At 35.2% G+C, this 27,589-nt stretch overlaps 1 protein-coding gene across 12 annotated transcripts in view; it reads left to right on the forward strand.

Annotated features, from left to right (window-relative positions):
• LOC150105365 (uncharacterized) overlaps positions 1-27,589 on the forward strand; it is a 521,942-nt gene that overhangs the window by 261,959 nt on the left and 232,394 nt on the right. For all 12 annotated transcript variants that reach the window (XM_090394098.1, XM_090394099.1, XM_090394097.1 and 9 more), the window contains 2 exons: positions 8,087-8,344; positions 24,040-24,303. In XM_090394098.1, the coding sequence (XP_090250224.1) occupies positions 8,087-8,344; positions 24,040-24,303 (522 nt within the window). The remainder of the gene's footprint in view (positions 1-8,086; positions 8,345-24,039; positions 24,304-27,589) is intronic.

Genomic DNA, 27,589 nt, shown 5'->3' on the forward strand with positions numbered 1-27,589 from the left:
ATTTTGGGGTGAAAAGATTAGCAGCAGTATACCACATTGGTGGAACTGTACTCCAGGAGATTGATGAGGCCAGGGACTTGGGAGTGTTGGTGGATAGGGAGATGAAGTTTAGGGGACTCATTGCAACAGTGGCTAAATCAGCTCATCAAATCACTTGGTTGCTGAAAAATACTTTGATGAGCAGAGACAAGCAAGTTATTGTTCCTCTGTACTGAGCCTTGATAAGACCTCATCTTGACTACTGTGTCCAGATTTGGTCACCTAGGTTTCTTCTTGATGGGGAGAAGGTGGAGAGGATCCAGAGGCGAGTGACCAAGATGATAGCAGTCTATGGAATGAACCTTATGAGAACAGGTTGAAGATTGGTGGGCTGCATAAATTGGTTGATAGGCAGAAAAGGAGAGATATGATTGAGACATTCAAATTGCTGAAGGATTTCTATAGGATTAATTCAGAGGATATTTTTGAGATCAGGACTGGTGGTGGGAGAACTAGGGGACATGTATGGAAGCTGGGCAAGAGTGTGGTTAGCAAGGGTGTTAGAGCTGGGTTCTTTACTTTTAGAGTGGTAAATGAGTGGAATAAGCTGCCAGAGTCTGTTGTGGGTGCTATGACAGTGAATGAGTGCAAGGCAAGGTATGATAGATACTGTGAGAATGTCGAATAGTTGTGTGGACATGGTGTTTAGGGCCTTCCTCGATGAGTCTAAGGACTCCCTGGAGTCGCCCATAATAATAATGTTGACATAATGGGCATTATTGTGATGAAGAAGAATAAACAGGTGAAATTCTATGAATAACTATAAGATGTTGTAAATCAGCAACAGTTATCAGGGAAAGGAAGGAATAGCTATAGCATTTCCATTGTGATTCTGATATATTGGTGAGAGAGTGCAAAGAAGAGTGTTAAAAATGATATCAGGAATATAGAATAGCGATTATGAAGATAGATTGAGAATTTGTAGACTGCACATACTAGCAAACAGGAGAAAGAGGGGTAATATGATTGAGACTTACCAAGTCTCAATCTTATCACCCTTCTTTCTCATCAATAGTCTGAAAGGATCATACAGGATTTCAATTGATGGAATTTTTCAATTTATGGAGGGTGTGAAAAGGACAAGAGGGCATCCTTGGAAGCTGAGAATGAATGCTACTAAGAAGGGGTGAGGGCTAGATTTTTCTCTCATAGGGTGGTGCGTGATTGGAATGGATTGCCATTGGATGTTGTGAGTGTAAGCAGTGTGAATGAATTCAAGAATAAGTATGATAGCTGGTGTGTGTGTGTGTGGTATGTGGCCTCCCTTGACGAGTCTCAGACTCCCTGGAGGTCTCTCTTAATAATAACAATTTGACACTATGGTGTGGTCTGGTGGGGATGGGTGAAGGAATATAGCAAATAAATGCTGTGTGCAGCATTTATTTGCTGCTATGAATCAGGAGCAGAGTAATCTGTTGATATCCTTCTTAAACATTTAGCAGTTGCAGTCATTGGAAATACTTCATGGGGTGGGGTTGTTCCACGGAACTAAGGTGGATGAAATGAAAGACTGCGGGTTCAGTGAGTATTCAGTTTGACTGTAAAGGAATATTGAGCAGCCATTTGCTTGAATTCCTGTAGATCTGGCAGAAATGGGAGGCTTAATAAATGACAATTCTGCTGTGGCCATGGAAATATCTGTAAAAGAGACACATTTGGGAAACCGATTTTCTACGAGACAGTGTCTGGAGAACTTCTGTGAGTGAGGTGTTTATTGTTTTTTTAACACTCTCATGTTTGCTCTCCCAAACATGAGAGCAGTATTCCAAGGTCGAGTAAAGTTGAGCTTTATACGGATTAAGAAACTGGTCAGAAGAGAAGTATATTGAGTGAAAAAGGATGACAAGTTTTTTTTGGAAACTGTGGATGCTTTAGAAGTGATGTGATTATGCCAGGAAAGGCTTGATACTAGTAAGAGTCAGTCCAAGAAGAGCTTTCTTTTCTTGACTGTTGAGCTGAGCATTATCAGAAGTAAGTGGAGAAGTAAGGTCCAATGAAGAATACTGCAGAGATCAGAGTTCAGAGCACTTATGGTGTGTATATATATATATATATATATATATACACACACACACACCAGGAAGAGGGCAGATGAAATAACCGAGCACTGAAGGGGGCATTGACAGTCAAATCAGAAGAGAGAACATCTTCCAGTATTACATGCAGTTATCGATGTAATCATTCCAGTTACAAAGGGCGGAAAGCAGTCTGTCTGTATGATGGTAATTTCTCGAGAAGCCCTCCATGCCAGACCCTATCAAATTCCTTGGAAATGTCAAGTCCAACAGCAGAGGTTTCTCCAAATCTTTCCATTGTGCATGTCCAGTGGTGCATGGTGTAGGTCAGGAGATCTCCTGTGGATTCAGATTGGTGAGGTTTGTCCAACGTAATGGAGAAGATTATCAATAGTCAACTTCTTTGCCACCTGGAGAAATTGACTATAATTCTCCATTACTTTGGACAAAACTGATGTGAGAGCATTAGGTCAATAGCATGATTGTGGACATTTATCACATTTTTAAGGAATCAGCTGTATATGAACTTGCTTCCATGCTGTAGGATGAATGCCAGCTGAGTATAATATAGTGTATAGATGATAAGGAATATTTACACTGCTATATTCCTTTATTTAACTTTCTATGTTAATGATATCAACCTTATCTCCTGCATCATTTTTTGTTTTGTGTCACTTATACAAAGAAATATCCAACTTTTATTTAATATAATTCTCCCATGTATTAGTTATTCATATTCCTTATTTTTCAAAATTTCCCAATTTCTTAATACTCCCCCCCCCCCGTCCCAGCATCTCACATTCCTATCAGCTCAGTTTAATTATTAAATATCTCACGATCATAGAAATAACCATTCAGCAGTTGTACTAGAATTTGATTTGTATGGTAAGACAGTAGGAGGGAAATTCTTGCTTTCTGCAGAGTCTTATAACAGTATATGAAAGTGATGAACAACAATCAGTGTTCACAGTAGTCATTATATTTACAGGACCCATATGATAATATTGTTTCTCACTGGACTTTGTATTATATAGCACTGACAATGGTATTACCAGAATTTTTATTACAAAATATTACCAGGAAAGCATGAACATATAAAAGGATGCACATGCTCTGTCCAAAAAGAAACCAAACTCTTCGAAAATAGAAGAAACTAGTGGAGCCACCTGTTGTATCTTTTTGTTGTGTCGAAAGCGGCAACCTTCATTAGTGTTGTGTCAACTGTTTATGACATTTGTTTCATTAGAAGCCGAGTTATAGTACCAAGAGTGACAGTGTGTTTTGACGAATGGTTGGAAAATGAGTTTCAAACAAAGAGCTGCGATTGACTTTTGTGTTAAACTTGGTAAAAGTTTTACCGAAACACATCAAATGCTTCAAAAAGCATACAGTAATGAATGCTTATCCTGTACTCAAGTTTACAAGTGGTTTAAGCGATTTCAAAGTGGTCGTGAGACGCTTCAGGACGACAAAAAGCCGGGCCATTCAAAACTGGACTGAGCAAAGTTAAATCCAAAAAGTGAGTGATTTCATCAAATAAAACCTGAAATTGTCCGTGAGATTGATTGAAGATTGAATTGGGGATTCCAAAATCAACTATGCACAACATTTTGACCGAAAGTTTGGGTCAAAATGTTGTGCATAGTTGCCTTCGTAAATTGAATTCACGATTTGTTCCCCACAAGTTGACTGACGACCAAAAAATGTATCGAACACTGCAAGGACCTCATTAAAACCGCTCGTAAGGACTCAAACTTCCTTGAAATGATTGTTACTGGTGATGAAATGTTGTATTTTGAGTATGAGCCAGAAACAAAGCACCAGAGTGCTGAGTGGAGACCACCAGAAGAGGGGCATCTGAAAAAAAGTCACTTGGAGAAGTCAAAAGTAAAGACAATGCTGATTTGTTTCTACGATTCCAGTGGTATTATCCACAAAGAATTTGTTCCGCCTGGCCAAAATGGTAAATGGTGAGTTTTATCTTGAAGTTTTGAAGTGATTGGTCACGAGAATGTTTCGCGTATGGCATGAATATCGTGACGACCGTTCGTCAAAAACACACTGTCACTCTTGGCACCATAACTCAGCTTCTAATGAAACAAATGTCATAAACAGTTGACACAACATTAATGAAAGTTGCCGCTTTCGAGAACAAAAAAAGGTACAACCAGTGGTGCCACTAGTTTCTTTTATTTTCAACAAGTTCGGTTTCTTTTTGGACAGAGGGTGTATATTAAATTTTGTAGATCTGGAAAAGACATATGATTAGGTGCCAAGAGAAAAGCTGTTCTAAACATGACAGTTATATGAGGTAAATGGTATACTATACAGAGAAATATGTAGCCTGTACGTATGTTGTAATTCTGCAGTTAGAATTAATGCACCAACAAAAAGATGGTTTGAAGTAAAATCAGGTGTAAGACCATGGTGAAATTTGGAGACAGGTGACTGAGCTCTTTAGTTTGTTTTATGCAAATGATGTTTTACTCCTAAATTATCAGAAATAAAAATTTTGACAAAACTATGAAAATAGGCAAGAATATGGAAACTCAACTGTATTTGCAGCTGAGAACTAGAAGAGCAAAACATTTCAGCTGTTTAGCCACAATTGTTAGTGAAGCTGGTAAATGAAATATAAAAATCTATATGATTATACTGTTATGTAACTCCTAATTGTGTTGTGAGTGAATTTAATAGCATTCTTACTGTAAAAATTAAGAATGCTATTAAATATCTTACAAAACTAACCTAATTGGCTGTAATGGTATGATTAAAGATATAAAAAACAATAGAATGGTTGTGCTAATACGAATCAAGAAAACGTTAAACAAACAAAAAAAAGACCCTGTTATATTTTTATTAACAGTAAAACCTACCTCAAAAACTATATACACACTTCCCAGTGCATATGACATCATCCCTGTAACAACAATAGAATGAAATAGCTTGGGGGCTGTGTGTGTGGGGGGGGGGGAGATAATGTACTGGATTCCAGATGTGCCAAAAACATTTCTGCCAATTGGCTACTAATGATTTTGCACATCAGGAAACCAAAAATTTGAATGTATAAATCGTCATTAAAATTAAAAAAGTTAGCCGAAATAAATATCATTAGGAATTAACTTATTATGAGAACTTAATGAAGAACTAAAAAGTAAAGTGTGGATGACTTCTAGTGTTTTGGGGACATAAACATTAATATACTGGGTGGCCATAATTAAAGAGGAAGTGTTCAGAGCCCTGTAGCAAAAAATGTAGCAAAATTCAACCAAACTTGGTATAAGTACACTCTGGAACATGGAGTTTTTATTTACAGAAGATAAAAAAATAGTACAAAATACTGACACCAGGGGACATTTGACATTAGAAGAGTGTTGTTTGGGATAACTTTGAATACTTTAATTTATCAATTAATTGTAACCAAATCTGCACAGAGTGGAGTACAATGTGTTTGTTTTAAGATATATTAGAAAACAATAATGAAGGAGAATGCTGTATTTGGTTGTTAGTATATTTGAATTACTCAGAGTTGTAAATATAATAGTAAATTTGGAAGAGGATGACAAGGCTTACCTTCGTCGACTTCAATCATATAATCTGCAAAAGCTGTCAGAAAACAGGACATTCAGTAGATCGTCAACACTGTTTCCCATTTTAAGTATGGGCAAAAAGTTATAAATTATTTATAGAAAATTATATATTAAAAACGTGTCTATATATCAGTGTCCTTAAACACGTCAGTTCACACTTCATGGATGCAAAACAGATGAAACTAGGAAATCAAAAACAGCAACTCATGACAAATAACAATGTTCAATTGGATTCGTTGACACAATAACCAATCACAGCCACTGATTTCTGGGTGCTATTGTCTCAGCACACAGCCTTGCCTTCTGGACGGTTTTAAAACCACTGGAATTCTAAGAATTTGATTTTCTGTGCCATCTGTATGTCTGTTCAAAGGGCTCAGAGATGTTCCATTTGTGACCACACACACTGGGACTATTAACATGAATGTGATGCAATGTTTATGCATTGAAAAGTATCCTCTTCATGAAGCATTATTATATTGTGTTTATTTTGGGAATCATGCAAAGCCAAGAAACAATTAGGGGAGTCTGACAGAAATAAATGGAAAAATATAATACTGGTGATATTGCTATTCTGTGGGTGTGCACTGCACACCTAGCACACCCCGAATATACAGCCCTGGTTGTTACTGTTATTTCATTTTTACTTTGCATTGTGGATAGATGAGTGAATATTATCTGTTTTGTTACAGATAATATGTAACAAATAATATAGATAATATGTGTCCTGAACCGAACTGGGTTTGCTGATCTCACTCAGTCTCACTTAGCGGTTGTTTGAGTAATTCTAAGATGTCAATGCTTTTTATTGCCTGTATGAGGACCCCCCCCCCCCCCCGTTTTGTTTATTAGAGACCTTAAGTGATCTAGAAATTATATTTGGAGTTTATTGCAGGAATATCATAAACACTGACATAATTATAGTAGTGGATTGTTTTTTCAAGACATCAGTATAGAAAGGTAAGAGACCATTAGGAAAGACTCCTGGGTTGGAAACCCATCTGTGATGATATGTTTTTCTAAGCTTTCTTTTGGCAAGTTAGCGAATCTAGAAAGAAATGGCATGGTTTTATTATTATCATCATCATGTGACACCTCCAAGGAATCCACAAACTCATCGTGGAAAGGCACTCTACTCCACTCCACTATATACATCTGATTGTCTTCCCTACTACTTAATTCTCCTACTACACACACCTACTATCAATGCCATGTACTGCCCATCACTACCATGAACAGTCTTTTTTGTCTGTAAATTGCATGTGTCCTGAACCGAACACATGCAATTTGGCTTCAGTTCTTTCCCCATAATCTTAAGAACATATGCAGTTGACAAATATAGTACACTGTTATTGGCTTGTGGCTTTTATCTACCTTGATTCTTTTAAATATCAAACCTTACAATACTTTTCTGTCATTTTGATCTTGTTTTTGGTCTTTAATTCTGAGACTGGCTGGGATCTGCTGATTCTGATTGAACTGGCTTTTATGGTCGGATAATTTTCCATGCTGGGCAAAAGAAGACTGTGTTAAGTTTCCCTGTACCCAGATAAATATACAATTGATTTTTCTATTTGTGAAGTAATTCTAGTAGTAAGGCTTATACGTTGGTCAAACATAATGTAATTAGTTTACGGAATTAACAACGCATATAAAGGATATTAGTTAAAGGCAACTTTAATGAATAACTTCAATATTTCGGCAACGTCATGTTGCCATCTTCAGGAACATAAAAATATGGTATGTGCACGCAGGCACTAACAAAAGCAAATGAGGAAGAAGGCAAGAAACTAATATTGTTCCTAAAGTCCTAATGGCCCTCTGACGGGCTAATTTGGTTGTCTTGGCCGTTGGGCTGAAGTTCTTATAATGTAAGTCTCCCAAATTTGGGGTAGTTTCATGCACCCAAATTTGTTGAGGTTTGGAACGTTTTTTAGAGCTGATGATGATTCCTTGAATAATCTTTCGTACTTAAACTTGCTGTGGTGTATTATTTTAGTTTTCTTCCAACAAATTCTATGGTGGGTATCTAAGGCATGGTCTGCCAGCCCAGAGTGGCTGTTCTGGTGGTGTAAACAGGGAGCAAATTTCATGACCACAGCCTTAGTCCAGTTAATTCAGAAACTGGTCACCCTAGAGAATTGCAGGTGTGGTGGATATACCACCATCTTCATCCTGTTGTTGTTGATTTTAGCACTGAATAGTGATAGTAGAAAATACTTCAAATGTGAAAAGTTATGACAGTGCACTCTATTAAATAATAATGACAAACATTATCTTTTTCACATTGGAGCCCTTTTATTTCCATGATATGAATTCTTGAAATATGATTTAAACAATCTTCTATATAGTGTTTTATGCATTTGTCCTGCTAATAATTTTATTTTCTTGGGTTATCTGTTTTCATATATTGCTCATCTTCTGTCCCTTCTCTTGATATAGGTACAAGTAATACAACAGCCTCTACCTACCCAAGCATATCATCTGCAACAATTATATACACCTCATCAGCAGATGCTTCTTCCAGGTAATTTAACTATTCATCAGGCAGGAATGGCTCCACCCCTTCAAAGTTTAGGTTCTGCTCAAGGACTTAGTCTTCAGTTACAGAGCAAAAATGCAGTTGATCCAAAAGGAGCAGTAGCCACAGGACCAACCCTTATACCAGCTTCATCCATGCATACTGTCAATGCAGGAAAGGTAAATGTTTCTTTGTTTTTTCTTGACCTTTTATTCTTTTGTTTATATACAGAATTAATAAATAGTGAGTTTATAAATTCCATATAACTTATAATATTCCTTAAATTATGATATGCTAGTGGACACTCTCTCCTCATAGAAGTTACAGTCATCCATTAATGTAATATTCTTCTTCTCTTCAAGGATTTGGCATTTGTCTGTTCCTACTTCACTAGTCTTTCCATCTTGTCGCTGGTCTTCCCCCCCCCTCTCTCTCTCTTGCCTTTTGGTCTATATCTATCCACCTCTTTTGGTAGCCAATATCTTTCCATCCTAGATAGATGTTTTTTTCCATTTCTCTCTATATTCCTTGACCTTTTCATATTTTATAAATATCTAGTTCTTTTCTGATATCTAGTTCATTTCTTATATGGTCCAATTTTGTGCATTCTTTAATTGTTCTTAATCTCATCTCTGCAGCTTGTATTTTACTTTCATATTTCTTTTTAACCGTCTATGTTTCTGAACCATATAACAGAGCAGGAGTGGCCATTACTTTATAAAATTTTAGCCTGGTTTCTCGTCATATTTTTATTCAGTGTCTATTTAATTGTTCCACAGATTTTCTGAAATTTCTTTATTTTTTCATCTATATCTTTATCTTTTAGATATGTTATTATGCAGCCTAAAGAATTATACTGTGTCATTTGTTCTATTATTTTATTTTCTATAACTATTTTTGATCTAACATGATCCCGATCTTTAAATGCCATTACTTTTGTTTTCTTTTGTGAAAATTTTAAATTGTATTGTTGGCTTATTTTGTTTAATTTGTAAACTGATTTTTGAAGGTCATCTTCATTGTCTTGTAATATAATCTGATCATCTGCATACAGCATTATATTGATAACATTCTTCTGGTTAACTGAAAACCTTGTTTTATTGTTGTTTTCCATAGAGTTGGAGATAAGCTACATCCCTGTCTGACACCCTGATTTATTTCAATCTCTTCTGTTAATTTATTACCTAACTGTAGCTGTATTTTTGTATCTTTATATAAACTTTGTATAGCTTATACCAGATGTAATGGATATCCTTATTTTTTCATTATATTCCATAGTTTTTCTCTATGTATTTTATCAAAAGCTTTCTTGTAATCCATAAAGACCATATGAGTCTTTAAATTAAATTCTCGTCTTTTTTCAATAATTTGTTTTAGCACATAAATATTATCTATACATGTTCTTCCATGTCTGAAACCATTTTGTTCTTCTGAGAGTAGATTGTTTGCAATATTTCTAAGTCTTTTATTCAGGATTTTACTGTAAATTTTGTAACCTGTATTTAATAAACTCATTCCTATGTAATTTCCAATCATCTTTGTCTCCTTTCTTAAATATAGATATAACCTTAGCTTTAACCATTCTGATGTAACCTCACATTTCCTCCAACAGTTATTTATTAATTTTAAGAATCTATGATGTAAATATTTTCTGTCCTATTTCCAAAGCTCTGTATTTTATGCCATCTTATCCAGTTGATTTTCTATTTTTTCATACTTTTATTGCTTCTTTTAGTTCTTCCAATTTTATTGGTTCTATATCAGTTCTGATTTCATCATTATTATTTTTTGTTATTAAATTTGGGTCATACCATAAATTCTTATAATGTTCTATCCATTGTTTCTCTTGTAATATGTTGATTTGTACTGCATCTCTTTCTTTGTTGTTTAATTTCCTTAATATTTTGTGGGCTATGTCTTGTCTTCTATGTCTTCTGTTTTATTAATAAATCTGTTCCAAGAATCTTGGTGGAGCTTTCTGTACTATGGTTTTAGTATATTTATTTTGTTTTTGTATATTTCTTCTGTTTCCTTTGTATGTTTTTGGAGTGATTTGTATGCCATTTGTTTTTCTTTTATTGCATTTTCTATATCTTTGTTCAGATTTTTAATGTTTTTCTTTTTAATATTTTGTTTTTCTTTCCAAGTACTTCAGAGGCTACTTTATGGATTAACTTTATTAAAGTTTTCCATTCTTCTTCCATATCTTCACTGATTTGGAATTCTTTTATGTAATCTATTAATCGTGAATGATATAGCATTCTGATGCTTTCTTCTTGTAATAGATATACTTCGTATACTTGTTCTATTCCTGTTTTTTCTTATTTACTTCCTTTCTCCATTTTGCTAGTATATCTGTTTTAGAGACTACTAAATAATAATCTGAAAAAAAATTTCATTTCCTCTGTAAACATGTACATTAGTGATTAGTGATAATATAATCAATTATAGATCTTGTTCATTCCAAGTATATTTATTTATATACCTCTTTTTTTTTTTTTTGAAAAAAAAAAAAACTGTTGGTTGTTTTAAAATTATTGAAAGTACATTGTTATTCATGCAAATTTTCAGATTGTATTATTTCCAACTCGAGCATTAAGATATCCTGTTATTAATATATAGTTATTTCTGTTACATTTATTTAACTGTTTTTGTAGTTCCTCATAAAATTGTTCGGAATCCTCTTTCCTACCTTCTTCAGGGGAATATACTCCTATGATATTTAAGTAGCTTCTATTTGTTTTTAATTTAACTGTTATAATTTGACCATTTACGAAATTGTACTTTTGTATTCTATTTTTCCATTTATTATTGATTAAAATGACCACACCACTAGAAGCTCTGATATGTTGGTCCACTCCACTATACAGCATAGTAAAACCATCTATATCTCTTGTAAGCAAAGGTTTCTGTGGGTAAGTAGTTCTGGAGATAGTTTTCGGTATTGAGACCACATGTTTATTAAACAATAAAAAATAAAAGAATAAAAAACCTGACAAGTTTCGTTCGTCGTAAGACTTACATGTCATAACTGTAATATAGTCATAACTGTTCATTAATTGAGAACCTGAATACAAAATAATACGTTCGTTACTGTATTCTTGTTGGAACAATGCTAGTTGTTGTCACTTTCTGTGGCTCGCGTGTGTTATATCCGAGGTCCAAAGCAATTAAATTTTTGATAAAGGCAGACCAGACATGATGTAAAATCAAGCCTTGATTTTTATTGCATTGTGTAGGGATTCTAAGCATTTTTGTAGCTTCTTTAAATTTTCTTGTGAAACAGTTCTTATCAAGATATGACATGTTTGTCTATTGCCAGAGTACTTGATGGCCAGTAGTAGTTGTGAATGCTAAGCCTGATTTGTGTTCCCTTTTTTTTTCGATGTCTTTTATATGTTCAGCCATGCAGATCTCCCCTGACCTTCCTGTCTGGCCTACATAACAGATGCCACAAGAATAGTGAATCTGATAAACGCCTGGTTTTTTCATGAGATGATGCGGAGGTTTTGGTGGATGTAGGAATCTAGATATTTTTTGTAAAGGAAGAAAAGTCACTTTTATGTCATACTTGCGTAGCAATGTGACCAATTTGTCAGTGACATTCTTGATGTACAGCAGCGTGATTGCATTCTAAATCTTGTTTTGATAAGGGAGTTGTAGGAGTTGTATTAAGAATTTTTTTTAATTGTCTTGGGTTCAAAACTATTAAGTGCGAGGGGTCTGTGTCGGGTAGTGTAATTCTTCATTTTGCTTCATCTGTGTGCTAGATATATTGTATGCTCCGTCTCTCAAGGTTTTAATTATGCCTATTTTTTTTGCAATGGGTGGTGGTGGTGGTGTGAGGCAGCATTAAGAAATCTTCATGTTGTGGTCGGCTTTCTGTGTACGGAAAATGATAACCTTTTTTCTTCTTTGTTTACTTCTATAAAGATATCAAGGAAAGGTAATTTTTTTATGTTCTACTATAGTGAATTTTATATTTGGATGCAAATTGTTTAGATACTCTAAAATTCTAGTAGCAAGGCTTATGCGTTGGTCAAACATAACTGGTAATTAGTTTATGGAATTAACAACGCATATAAAGTATATTAATTAAAGATAACTTCTATATTTTGCAACGTCACGCTGCCATCTTCAGGAACATAATTCAGTCCTATTTCAGTTCACAATGAACTTAGGCTATTTCGTTTGGCAAGGAAAGTTCTACAAACAGATAGAGGGGACAGCCATGGGTTCACCACTTTCCCCACCCTTGGCCAATTTCTTTATGGAGACCTTTGAAGAGAAAGCCTTAAATTCCGCCCCACAAAAAGCCACTATTTGGCTTCGTTATGTGATGTGTTCGCTATTTGGCCACATGGCTCAGACTCACTCCACTCTTTCCTAACACACTTAAACAACCAACACCCCAGAGTCCAGTTCACCTTAGAAAAAGAGGAAAACAACACTCTCCCTTTCCTAGACACTTGAATCCCCCGCCAGCTTGATGGATCTTTGGTTTTCTCTGTTTACAGAAAACCCACCCATACTGGCAGATGCATTCACGAGCAATCCCACCATCCCCCCCCCCCCTCACAACAATATGGGATTATAAAAACACTATATAACACTATATAATTAATCTGCTCAGATGACAAGGCCCTAACTACCGAACTAAACCACATCCACAACACTTTCTTAGCCAATGGCTATAACTCCCAAAAAATCCAAAAAATACTAAAACCAGTAAACCACAACCCCCCTCCACAATAAAGATTACACCAAATCTATCACCATCCCCTACATCCAGGGCACCTCTGAGAAAATTACCAATATCCTCAGAAAATATGACCTTACTTCTTGTTACAGACCATATAAAAAGTTGGCATCCCTTATCTGCTCTACCAAAGACCAGCCCTAGACCTACCTGGTATATACCAGGTCCCTTGCAGCTGCAAATTGTCCTACTTTGGCCAAACAGGCAGAACAACAAATATCAGGATTTCAGAACACAAAGACTACATCTGGTTTCACCAGTACAGCGCTCTGGGCTGGCTGACCATGCCTTAGATACCTACCATAGAATTCGTTGGAAGAAAACAAAAATAATACACCGCAGCAAGTTTAAATACGAAAGATTATTCAAGGAATCTTCAGCAGCTCTAAAAAACGTTCCTAACCTCAACAAATTTGGGTGCATGAAACTACCCCAAATTTGGGAGACCTACATTTTGAGAACTTCAGCCCAACTGCCAAGACAACCAAATTAGCCCGCCAGAGGGCCATTAGGACTTTAGGAACAATATTAGTTTCTTGCCTTCTTCCTCATTTGCTTTTGTTAGTGCCTGCGTGCACATACCATATCTTTATGTTCCTGAAGATGGCAGCGTGATGTTGCCGAAATATAGAAGTTATTTATTAAAGTTATCTTTAATTAATATACTTTATATGCGTTGTTAATTCCGTAAACTCTTTAAAAGCAATCAGTTCAACTACCGTTCCAGGCCAATTGATAAAAATATCATCTACATAATGTAGATGATATTTTTATCAATGATAATGTACATAGGGGAAATGAATAGGTATTGGAATCCTCTAATGGCATGTTAATTTTTCTTGCATATTCTTCAGAATTCATGACTACTGTTGCACTTCCTTTGTCTACTTTGATCATCACTATTTTTTTTATCTTGTCTTAATACTTTTAAGGGCTACGGATTCCAATTTAGGTAAGTTTCCACATGGTACTTTACATTTTAAAAATAGTGCTAAACTTTGTATATGGATGAGATATTTGTCCCTTGCTGGAGCAAATTAAACTTTTTTTATTAAATTATATTTCTTCTGATTATCAACAGCTGTAGCTTTGTTGTACATAATGCTATCAATATTATCTCAGAGGTCGGATGGTAGCAATGTAGCCAATTCGCTCTGTACAGTAAATGTATCATGGCCTATCTTTGCTAGCTCTTATCTAGTGGCTGCAATCCATTCTCTTAAAAAGCTAGTTCTGTTTTTTTGGTAGATTCTATTTGCTTTAGTATAGTGGAATACACGCTTAATTCTGACGAACTTTGGTACAATCTCATTGTCTCTGCATCGGATCAAAAACGTTAAACAGTTGAAGTCATTATGCTTAATGCGTAATTTCTCTATTGTGTTACTTTAGACCATAGGCACTCACCGTGAGCTTCCACATGTAAGCAAAGGTTTCTGTGGGTAAGCAGTTCTGAAGATAGTTTTCGGTATTGAGAAAAGATAAAACATAAACTTTCAGTACGACATAAAAGTGGCTTTTCTTCCTTTACAAAAAATATCAAGATTCCTACATCCAAAACCTCCGTATCATCCCATGAAAAAACCAGGCTTTTATCAGATTCACTGTTCTTGCGGCATCTGTTACGTAGGCCAGACTGGATGGTCAAGAGAGATCCACATGGCTGAACATATAAAAGACATTGAAAAAAGAAGGGAACACAAATCAGGCTTAGCATTCACAACTACTACTGGCCATCAAGTACTCTGGCAACAGACAAACATGTCATATCTTGATAAGAACTGTTTCACAAGAAAATTTAAAGAAGCTACAAAAATGCTTAGAATCCCTACACAATGCAATAAAAATCATATCAAGACTTGATTTTACATAAAGTCTGGTCTGCCTTTATCAAAAATTTAACTGCCTTGGACCTCGGATATAACACGCGTGAGCCACAGAACGTGACAACAACTAGCATTGTTCCAACAAGCATACAGTAATGAACGTATCATTTTGTATTCTGATTCTCAATTAATGAACAGTTATGAAGTTAAAAAAGAAGACATCTAATTGACTATTTAATTTGGTTTTTGTGTTCAACTTTTATACATCATTACCCCTGATGATGCTCTTTATGACGAACAAAACTTGTCGGGTTTTTTACTTTTTTATTTTTTATTGTTTAATAAACTGTGGTCTCAATACCGAAAATTATCTCCAGGACATCTATATCTTTTGTTCCCTCTAATTTCTTTTTTTTTTTTGTTTTTGTTATCATAGCTATATTAATATTTTTAGTTTTTAGTTGTTTTACAAATTCTAATTCCTTTATTGTTATGCTACACAATTCCACATAGCTACTTTAAAATGTCCGAGATTACTAATCATTTACTGTTCTTTCTTGGTCATTTTCCAGTTCCCGCATCTGAGTTATAGAAAATTTTTTTACTTGGTAAGGTAACCAGCTTTACTCAAAACCCCCAACCTGGAGGATCAGGGTATCTCTCTTAGTCTGGCCCCTACCTCTCACTAAGGAGGTCCTACCACTGGCAGGGCCTCCTTATATAGCTTAGATACCGCTAGCATAGCTCTTAAGGTTATTGATGTGCACAAGCCTCTTACCACATCAAGGTGTAGATACCATTAAGGAGATTAATATTATTCAATTTATTTATATTTTATTGAGCAATAGAATTCATATTGTTCAGTAAAATATAACTACCAAAATTTTCGTTAATGTTTCATATTTATATTAAAACAACATAAACTAGATTTTATGTGAATGCTATGATATAAACATATTCCAGGTATGCCATACTATGCTTGCTATTAACATTTGTTACTCAGATCAAATCTCTGAATCTTTCAAACTGTAATTTTTAAATTTTATTTATTCTTATGGCAAAAGGAATACAGAACAACTACAGGTCAATGTCCAGTCTGAAAAGCCAATCCAAGGTCTCATCTGTCACCTTGTGGATGTCCTATAGACCACCACCATGAAATTGGCACCTTGGGGCAGTCGTTCACAATATGAGTGATTGTCTGAGCCACGGGAGAACAATCACAATAAGGGTGGTCTAACAGTCCCTCCCCCCCCCTCCATTTATGTAGTAGGTAGCCACATCTGCTCTAGTTAGTTCTGATCCTGTTGATTGACGACCAAATCTTCCTAGGAAGAGCAAAACCAGGCTGCAGAGCATAGGGATCTTCTACCAGGAAGCCATTTGTAAGGAGATTGTTGGACCAGTATTCTCTCCACAATGAAAAGTGGCATTTGTATGCCCAAATCCACATTTATTAATGTGATTTGTCCAACACATTTATTTGCTAATAGGCCCTGCTGCCTCTTGTGTGTAGGACCCCCTTCCCCCCACCAATCAAAATTTTTACACCATGTAACAACACAATTGAAGGGGGAATAGCTTTCCTTACCACACCTTAATCATAAATAATAATGCTCTTTTTCCTCACTTCACTTATCTTTTTAAATAATGCCTTCACATTATTTTAATTTGCAAATTATATTTAAATCTTAAAAAGAATTGAGCATAAAATGTACAGAAAATTATGAAGGTATCTATATGAACTTTTCAAATATTTTATTTTCTGAAATTTCTTAATATCATCACAACCTATTTCCCTTGGTATTCGAAAACAACACAGTTAGCTTTGATAAAGTTGTGGCTGGCACACATATTTTCCACAACATCGTCTACTGAAATGCCTTTTGATTGTTTTTAGAGTCAGAGCCTATTTCACGGAAATGTGACATTGGAATATAAAGCAGCATCAGTGGACAAAAGTCCACTGATATAAACTAAAGTGAGTGATGGCTACCTTAAGAAATATCCCACTATCTCTCATGTCACTCCACAAAGTGCTGTCTAACTAAATATAACAAATAAATAAAATAAGCACAGAAATTATTATGGTTATGGCTCACTTTGTTTTGGAAAATTATAACTTATGAGTGATGCAGTTTTACATACGGGATGAATTGGACATGGATCTCATGATTTATCTTTAAGACAGTGGATATCTATTTCAGTAATTCTTTTACTAATCAGACATGTTAAAGACAAACAGTTATTTAAACTGGAAGTAGTTAGCTCTTTCTCTCTCTCTCTCTCTGAGCTCGTGATAATCACTGTCAAAATTGTTCAGAATTTGATGAGGTTTGGTGTTGCAGCATGAATAGTAACAGACTTTGAAAAGTACATCAGGATTTACTTTTAGCTAAGCATAGTCAGACAATAATTCATTTGCACCAGGCACTGCGCACATTGTATCATTATGCACTCTCCCACAATGTAGGATGCGACACTTATTACATTTGCTTTATAGAGAAGCTATAGTTATGCAGAAGAGATAAGATTTGTTGCTTTTAGAGTATATAAATAACCAATAATTAAGAGAATATCTATGATTGGTTAGTATATTTATATTTCTAAGAGGTATAGGTAATTATATTTCAGCCTGCATTAATCAAATATAAATCATTTGAGCATGACTGGTACATATAAGAAAAGACTAGACCTGAATACAAATATATTTGTTACAGATAAATAAATATCCAATTTACAGTTCTGATATTATTGGTGATGCATTAAATACTATAATAGGAAAAAAAAATTACATGCCATCCTGTAAACGTAGTTATTGCATATGAAGAACTTTGGTTAAAAGGGTGGGGGAATGAATAAATACTCTAGTGAATAAATCTCCCCACATAACCACCACCACCACACTGTACAGGTGCATGCTAAACACCTATTTCAAAATAATGCATAAGGAAAATTTTTTCTACGAATTTATCAATGAACTCGCATCTTTTAGTTTTGTTTTTTTAACCCCCAAGAAAGAAAATAACCTACTTTTCAGAGTTTATTACAAGAAAAGCCTAGTTAATCCTAAAAAATTGGCAAGGCTTATCTTGTTTTTGGAAATCACTTAAAGTTAAAAAAAAGAAAAGAGTGAAATAAAGAATAGTGAAGTGTTATGCCAAATCTGCATTTTTAAACATAGTAATGTACTTAGGGAATTTATTTGGGATTGAAATATATGAGAAATTTTATATTACAGGATTTTGATTTCCGTGCGGTTAGCCTAGTGGCTATGCACTTCGCAACCATATGCCTGAGAAAGGAGTGTCCTGGGTTTGATTCCCATCGCTGACATGAGGAACTTAAGGATCTTTCTCAGATATAGCCAAGTTAGCCAGTCTTGGGCATGGATAGCAGGGTTTTTCTCCCCCAGTTTATATGGGTTTTTTACCTTGAACCCAGCCCCCTTGAACACACACACACGAGATAAAGCCATAGGATATACTGGGAGGCATAGGGCTTGTCACCTTATCCTTAAGATGGTTACAACTTAGAAGAGCTCAAGTTAGCTCTGTAACAGGCCAGTAAGCCTAATACATAGTAGGGAGAAGGATGTTGAATTTTCTTCCATAAATGATCCAAAAAAAAAAAAAATTATCCAATTATTTTATGAAAGGAATGACTATGGTTTCCTGTTTAATATTTTATTTATTTTTAATGGCTGAATTGGAGAGAAACAAGCATGGAAACTATGCATTACATAAACAGTAGTATTCAGCACCAATATATAAAATAATTAAAAGCGGAAAGAATTGATTGATAATTCAAATGCACATTCTTAAAGTAATGTTTTATTCATTTAAAAATATATAGCTCACAGCAGTTTAACATACTACCATATAAAAGTGCATTCTACAGTATATTCCTGTATATTGGTGGATGGAGGACTACTCTTTGCAATGATTGCATACCATTTATACGATGCATTATATTTTTCAAAGAAAATGTTACATCATCATCAGTTTCCAAATATTTACCCTCAAGGGTGTTCAGGCTACTATGACAGCACTACATGATTATAAATAAAGTCTGCATTATTATTAATCTCCTATCAACACTTTTACTCCAAATTAGTCTATTACTTGTCAGCATTCCAATATTGTCTTATCTAATATTTCGTGCTTCTAAGGCACTTCTGACTGAATCAATTCACCTAGATCTTGGTCTTCCTCTCGGCCTCTTTCCTGCCATGTTAGTATTAAACATGTTTCCTGTTTATTGGGAGGTGGGGGACTACCCTTTGCAATGATTGCATACCATTTATATGATGCATTATATTTTTAAAAGAAAATGTTACATCATCATCATTTTCCAGATATTTACCCTCAAGAGTGTTCAGGCTTTATTTCAAACCCAACTCTCAGATCCATAACTTAAAACTGGTTTAAATACTGTCTTGTATACTGCTAGTTTGGTGTTTTTTGGTTAATTTCTCTCCTATTGCACATAAATTTATTCAACTGGCTCCCCACCATACTAGCTTTACTTATACTTTTGTCTATTTCCAAATTTAATTTGCCTTCTTCACTAAAAACTCTGCCTAAAATAGCTGAAATATTTTACTTGTTTTATTCATTCTCTATTGAGACTGCATCTGAAGTCTTCTGTATTCATGCCTATTTTCACAGGTTTGGTCTTTTTATTCTGATTTTTATGCCAAATTTGTAACAACTGTTCAATTTAATGAGAGAATTTTGGAGACTTGCACTGGATATGCAAGTCTCCTAATGTGTTTAGGAGTACAACATCATCTGAATGAAGCAAAGAGCTAAGTTTGACATCTCCAATCAAGCCTAATGCCACTTTCTTTCATAATGTGATCTCTATACCTATAGCAATACCTAATGTGAGAATTGAAGCTAAAGAATCAGAGGTATTAAATATATTGCGAAACTTAAATGCAAACACTGCGGTAGGCTTAGATGGAATATCAGCTCGGGTGTTGCGTGAATGTGCAAATGAATTGTCAACCCCTCTTACCTGGATATTTAATTTAAGTTTGAACTCTGGTATGGTCCCTAGGGAGTGGAAGTTAGGCAAAGTGGTTCCTTTGCATAAGGGTGGCTCTAAAACTGCAGTATTGAATTACAGACCAATCACCATCTCAGGAGTAGTGGTAAAAGTATTGGAAAAGTTGGTTAAAGACAAAATTCAAGAATGGGTGGATCAGGATATGATACTCTATAGAGGCCAACATGGTTTTGTTAAAGGTAGATCCTGCCTTAGCAATCTATTAACTATCCATAATAGAATAACATCAGAGTTGGACAAAGGAACTGGCTACACAGTGGTACTTCTGGATTTTGCTAAGGCTTTTGACAGGATACCCCATAGAACACTGTTATGCAAATTGGAGCAGATGGGAATGGATATTAAATTGGTGATATGGATAGGAGAATGGCTCAGGGAGAGATACCATAAGGTGGTGTATGGAGGAGCCGAGTCCAGAATGAGGCAGGTGACCAGTGGTGTGCCTCAGGGCTCTGTGCTTGGGCCAATGTTGTTTAATTTGTATATAAATGATATAGGAAACGGCTTAAAGGGAGATATTCAGTTGTTTGCTGATGATGCAAAGTTGTGTAGTGCAATAAAAAATCAAGCTGATGTTGAAAGTTTGCAGGAGGATTTAAATAAGCTGGTAAAATGGGCAAAAGAAAATGGATGTCAGTTCAATGTGGAAAAGTGTAAAGTCTTGCATTTTGGGATTAAAAGATTACCAGCTGTGTACTACATAGATGGAAAGGTACTCCAAGAGATTGATGAGGCTAGGGACTTAGGGGTATTGGTAGATAAGGAGATGAAGTTCAGAGGACACATTGCTAAGGTGTCCAAGATTGCACATAGGATTACTTGGTTGTTGAGGAACACACTGACATCCAGAGATAAAGAGGTTATTATTCCCCTTTATAAAGCATTGATACTTCCACATTTGGATTACTGTGCTCAGGTCTGGTCACCTGGATTCCTTGGAGATGAGGAGGCTGTGGAGAGGGTTCAGAGAAGAGTGACCAAGTTGGTGAGTGATATAAAAAATGCTCCCTACATTGATAGATTGAGAGCTTGTGGATTGCAGAGATTGGTTGATAGGCGAAGAAGAGGGGATATGATAGAAACATTCAAATTACTAAAAGGTTTTTATAGGATTGATGCAGGGGAAATGTTTCAGCTGTGTGATAGTGATGGAAGAACAAGAGGTCATCTCTGGAAATTAAAGAAGAGTGTGGTTAACAAAGGTGTCAGAACAAGGTTTTTTGCCTGGAGGGTGGTGAATGAGTGGAATTCATTGCCTGACTTTGTTGTGAGCTCTTCATCTGTAAATGAATTCAAGAAGAGATATGACAGATATTGTTTTGCTAGCTTGGGTCTCCCGCGATGAGTCTACTGACTCCATGGAGATACCCGTAATAATAATAATAATAATATAGATGATAAATAAGAGTGGAGGCGATGTCTTACCCCCCCCCCCCAATTTTACATCAAACCATGTTCCTGTAATTCCTTCGATGTTAACTGCTGACTGACAACTTAAATATAGACTATGTGTTTCTCTGTATAACGTTCCATTTATCCCATATAATTGTAATGTTTTAAAAAGCTTTTCTCTAGACACCTTGTTTTATGCCTTTTCAGATTATAAAAGTTAAGTGCAGATTCTTGTTATATTCTCATAATTTTTCAACTATTTGTCATAAAGTGAAAATCTGATTTTGAAAAGCTCTATTTTGCCTGAACCCAGCTTGTTCCTCTCCAAGCTTCAATTCCACAATTTTTCTCAACCATTAAGAAATTTGAGATATATTCTATACCATGAAGACAGTTCATAAATATTAGTTTTAAATGAAAATTTGTACAAAAAAAACTTGAAAGTGGTGTGCCCTATATATTGACGGGGGAAAAAAAAAAAAAAAATATATATATATATATATATATATATATTGATGTGTAAATATGCCTGCCAAATGTTATACAGTTAAGTGAATGAAAGAATACAACAGATTACTAATACTTGCAGTGGGTATGTTCAGCGGCTTGCTACTTTTATTGATATATTTGAATCTCATGACACATTATGCACTAGTAAGTGCTGATGAGTAGTAATGAAGCATTCTCGATTATATTTGCACTTTTGCCTTGGTAAAAGCTGTTCTAAATTTATCCTAACATTTTTTAATTTTTGTACAAAAGGCAAAATACCAGTGTGCTTTAGATGAAGAATGCATGTTCAAATACCAGAGTTTTTTCAAAATGCATGGTTTATTGGCATGGGCATAAATAGGAGCAGAGTGGTGTTTGCACCTGCTCTTTCTTTATGGGACCATATGATGGCACTGTACAACCACACCAGCAAAATGGCAGAACTACCATATACATAGTCTATATGAGGCTAATGATCAAGTTTCAGCAAAGGCTTGTCAAAGGCTCTTCAAGTTTCCTGGGAATAGTGCAGGTGGCAGCTGTCATTGTTGTGCTATATACATTACATCTTGAATGAGAAAGAGTTAAACTTAATTGCTCTTGCTGTAATGATATTTGATAATATCTAATGTTTATTTGATATTTGATAATGCTGATATGATATTTGATAATATTATTGATCACCTTCATAAGGTTCCTATAGTTGGTGAAGAGTCACTAGGCAGATGCAGATGATAGTTTTTTGTTTATTTTTTTCAGGGAAGGGAATAAAACTGTATAGCATCCACCACACAGGAACAGTAAGACAATAAAGAGGGGGAAGAGAAAATTCCAGATACAATAGAATTATACTCCAAGCCAGTGCCGGCGCCTAGTATTTTTCTTGGGTGTGCGATTAATGTCCGGCGCCTTTCCAAAAAAGTTTTTTTGAATAAAGTGTGAATAAAATGAACAGGAAATCAAAAACAATGGAAACTGCTTTACAGTATAATGTTACCTACAGATTAGTCCTGCTTATACAATTTTTTTTTACACGGAACTTAACAATTAATCATAAGTTGATTTATGATACATCAAAAAATAAAGAACTATTTTAGGTATATTTTCGTAAATTTTAATAAAAAATTACAGTGATATAATCAGGTCCAGGATACAATTTCAGAATTTATTTGTTCGTTTCTGGGAAGATCTGAAGGGGGCTTGAATGGAAGACGACATACATTCATAATTATGTGTACCATTCGTTGTTCGTTTAAACTCTTATCTCATATATTTTGACATCTTTTAGGCGCCTTTTCTTCTGCGGCGCCTGCGTATATTGCACATGCCACCAGCCAGGCCTGCTCAAAGCACTCAGACCCTGAATGGGCTGTCTAGGACACTAGTTTTAATGCATAACGAAGTTTGTTTTTTTGTGTATTTCTTTCCTAACTGTTCAGCTCTTGGTTAAGTTTGAAACTTCTAGGTCTTCTACCTGCTGTCCATGCTTCTGATCTTGGTATAATTTCGAACTATATATATCTAAAATAATAATATTATTTAATGGACAGATATTTTAAATGTGGTAATTAGAACTTATTATACAGTTATCAGAAATTCTACTGGTAGAAGATTTATTTAGAATTGTGACACTGCCTCCAACTCTCTTACTGTCATAATCCTTAAAATGTACTGTCTCTCTCTCTCTTTATTATAATTATTATTACCATTACCCTCAACTAAAGATGCTCCAAATACTGGAGAACAGAAGTTGGGAATATTGCTAATAAATAATGCCTGTATCTAGATATTTGATTTAAAAATTAAAAAAAAAAAATGAATGAAAGAAAATTTTGGATTGCTTTGGCAGGATATCACACTCTCTGACTGTATATCTGCCTATTTTAAATCTATACTTTGCTTATTCTGGGCATCTGAAAATACTGCACTGTAATTGGCATTGTTCTTGAGGTAAAACATTTCACTGATATCATGACACAATTAATTTACTATTTATTTTGATACAGTGTGTGTGTGTGAACAACAGAAAACAATTCATATACCGGAACAAAGGTTATTAACTTCATTTTGATTGATTTTTTTTCATGTTTTAAAAAAGACATTTAAAAGTAGCAGCTTATTTTCTTAACTAATTTGATAAGAATTTTCCTACAACTGTTTGTTATTCTCTAAGTGAACTGACCCGAAGATATTTAGTGTTTTTTTGTATACACTGAATTTCATTAATTGTGTAAAATGAATTCTGCACAATCATGTAGAGCTTAGAGAAGGCATGTTAACATTTCTGTTTGTCATTAAGTATGTTATAGTATATTATGGGAACACCTTGCAGGGGGTATCACTGAGCACTGCCAACATGATGTCAGCAACAGGACAGGTTATTGCAGCAGGAACCAAACAATGTATGCAAGGACAGATGATTACAGGAACAGCTAAATCAACTGCTGTCCTCCAGGGACAACCAGGATTTATGCCTGCTACTTCAACTGGTCAGGCTGTTGTTATTGGTCAGTTAGGGGTTTTATCCAGCCAGCCATCCATAATTCCTACCCAAAACAAGAGTGTGCTTGCTGATTCTCAGAAAGGAAAACCATTTGTAAGCATGCTGATAAATTTTGTTTATCTTTTTTATTTATTTATTTATTTATTTTTTAGCTGTAGGGAAGTCATTATTATGTTTATAATAATGCATAGGTAAACTTATTTCCCCATATGTTTTTGATTTTTTAAAAATTTTAATTGGTAATATTTTTTAGAGGATGTTTTTCATTGTACTTCAAAACTGCTGTTCATTCTCCTTCTTGTGAGCTGTTTGGAGCATGATAATAATTTTTGTCCTGAACAATCTAATTTTTATTTTAGTAGGCGTTTTTTTTATTTTTATTTTTTAAATTAAGATATATATATATATATATTTATTTATTTATTTATTCTGCCATATGTTTCTTTCAAAGTGCATGGAAAAAGTGTACGGTCAAATTAGGGATGATCTGAATATGTGCAGTTTGTTGTTTATTTCATAAGTTTGGATAATTATAAACATAATTACCCAAAGGCCGTAATTATGATTCTTCATGTGCACAAAACTTTAGGACTAAGAAATTGCCTCTGGCTGGAGCCAATTTCTTTGTCTGAACTGCTGGCGTTTTTCTATTTAGAATTCTGAAAATTAATTTTTTTGTATCGACTGCGGCATCAGGATTCATAGATAGGAATTGAATATCCTTCCAAAGAAAAACACCCAGCAAGGCATGGAATTTTTCTCTTTTACTTATTACTAAATCTAGCAACGCAAAATTTCTATCTATCAGTCGTGGCTACATATCTCTCAAGGTCACACAGATTTGAGTTTTATGAGCAGTGCATTGGTATGCAGGAATCAGGCAAATTATTTGACAAACCAAACAATTTATTCATGCTAATTGAATGTACATTCTTGTAGAAAGGCTTATATGCTGGTTAAACATGATTATTAAATATTTAAGGAATTGACAGCGTATACTAGAAATATAAATAGAAATATACTTTGGCAGGACAGCAACTATCAGAATCTCAGAACACAAGGACTACATCCGATTTCACCAGTACAGCCACTCTGGGCTTGCAGGCCATGCTCTGGATACTCACCACAGAATAAGGTGGAAAAAAGCCACAGTAATAGACCGCAGCAAGTTCAAATATGCAAGACTATTCATGGAATCAGCCTCAGCCCTTAGGAACATGCCAAACCTCAACAAATTTGGATGCATGAGACTGCCCCAAATTTGGGAAACATACATCAGGAGAACTTCAGCCCAAAGGCCAAGAACACCTAATATAGCCCACCAGGGGCACCATCAGGACTTTAGGAAAATGGTAGCTTCCTCACTTCGTTTCTCATTTGCTGTTGTGTAGTACTTGCGTGCACATGTCTTTATGTTAAGTTCCCATGAAGATGGCAACGTGACGTTGCCGAAATATTGGAAAGTATATATTAAAGTTTGATTTAATTTATATTTCTAGTATATGCTGTCAATTCCTTAAGTATTTAATAATGAATGTACATTAAAATTGAACACTAAACATTCAAAACCTCTCAGGCTCTATACCTTTCAGCTTGGATTCAAATTAATCAACCTAGCTTTACAATTCTCTTTTAAACAATTAGTCTAATGCACTAATTATTCCTACAAAGTATTCATACACTAAAACAGACTTGTGTATACTACATCATATTTTAACCCAGACATTAAATTATATCACGCACTCTAAACCGGCAAATATATTAACTCTATCTTATAACACATACAACTCAGCAGGATATTTTACAAAAATTTAACTCATGACCTAGAGTCCTTATTACTGTTCTTAACTCTAACAAAATTTCAATACAATAGTAAATTCTGCCACAAATTTCACTTCTAGAAAATTCCTATACAAGGCCTTACTTTTTAGTCATCTAGTCCACAATAGTAGATCCTTTAGATCATTATCTTCATCTTTTACCTTCTGATATAGCTCACTACTGGGCGCCTTTTACGATATCGAAGACATTTCATCAACGGAGACTTTTAGGAAACTTGACAGCTGGAATTCCGGAACTGACCGTTGTTACTGCATAAATGTATGAATTAAAATGAAGGATAGAGTGCTGTATGGAGACTCGTTAGTACGAGGTGTGTTAGTAGAGGATTTGACAAAATCGTACCAACCTGGTGCGACCATAAAGGACGTAACTGCGTCTATTAGAGAGCAAAAGGAAAGGGTGAAAGAAATGATTGTTGTGGCAGGTACGAATGATTTGAAAGGAGATAAAATGGAAATGATAGAAGACCTGAATGAATTGTTTGAGGTAGCAAAAGAAAAGAGTGAGAGAGTTAGAATGATTAGTCTTTTGCCACAGTATGACAGTGAAATGTTTAAAAGGAGGGCTATAATTGCAAATGACTATGCGTGGGCTATGTATGACGAGTGGTGTGGAATTTGTGGAGTGAGTTTGATGGGCGAAAGGATCTATATAAGATGGATGGCTTGCATTTGAATGGTTACGGTGTAAGAAGACTTGAGAAAGTGTTGCTGAATGTAGTGGGTGTGCAAATTCAGGGAAACTAGATTTGTTGGGGGGGGGGGAGTAGAGATACAGTCCTTATGGAGGCAGTTGAATGTAAGAATGAATATAATATGCCAGAGCAAATAAGGACAACAAATCTGAGTGGGATAGTTAATATAAGGCATCAAGGTAGGGTTGGGGCTAATGGGGGTCTTAAATTCATGTACACTAATACTAGGAGTATTAGGAACAAGAAGGAAGAGTTTTTGGCCATGGTTGGCACTTCCAGACAACAGGTTATAGGTATTAGTGAAACATGGCTGACTGTAGATGATATAACTAGTGGGATTGAATGTGATGGGTATAGTGTGTTCAGGAATGACAGAGAGAATAAAATGGGGGGGGGGGTATTGTTGATGATAGCTGATGAGCTCCAGCCAAGGAGAATAGAAGTTGAATTGCAGGATAGAGAAAAGAGCATATTTGAGGCCATTTGGTGTGAGATTGTGGCTAGCAGAACTAAATATACAATTGGGTGCTGCTATAGACCAGGTGATGGAAAAGATGGTGGTGACAGTATGCACAAGCAAATAGAAGAAATGGGTGGAAGGAGGGTGATTATTATGGGAGATTTCAACTATGGTCGCATTGATTGGAGTGAGGAGAGGACACACGGGAGGAAGGAACTGGATTTTATGCGGTTATTAAGGGATAACTATCTGCGACAGCATGTAATGGAAAATACTAGGGGTCAGAGAGTGCTTGACCTAGTAATTACATCTGAGGATTTGGCTGTAACAAATATGACCACATTGCCACCAATCGGTGAGAGTGATCATAGGGTCTTAACTTG

This window comes from Typopeltis vanoorti, chromosome 6, assembly GCF_054136105.1.
Source record: "Typopeltis vanoorti isolate ZY-2024b chromosome 6, IOZ_Tvanoo_1.0, whole genome shotgun sequence".
Lineage (NCBI taxonomy): Eukaryota > Metazoa > Arthropoda > Arachnida > Uropygi > Thelyphonidae > Typopeltis > Typopeltis vanoorti.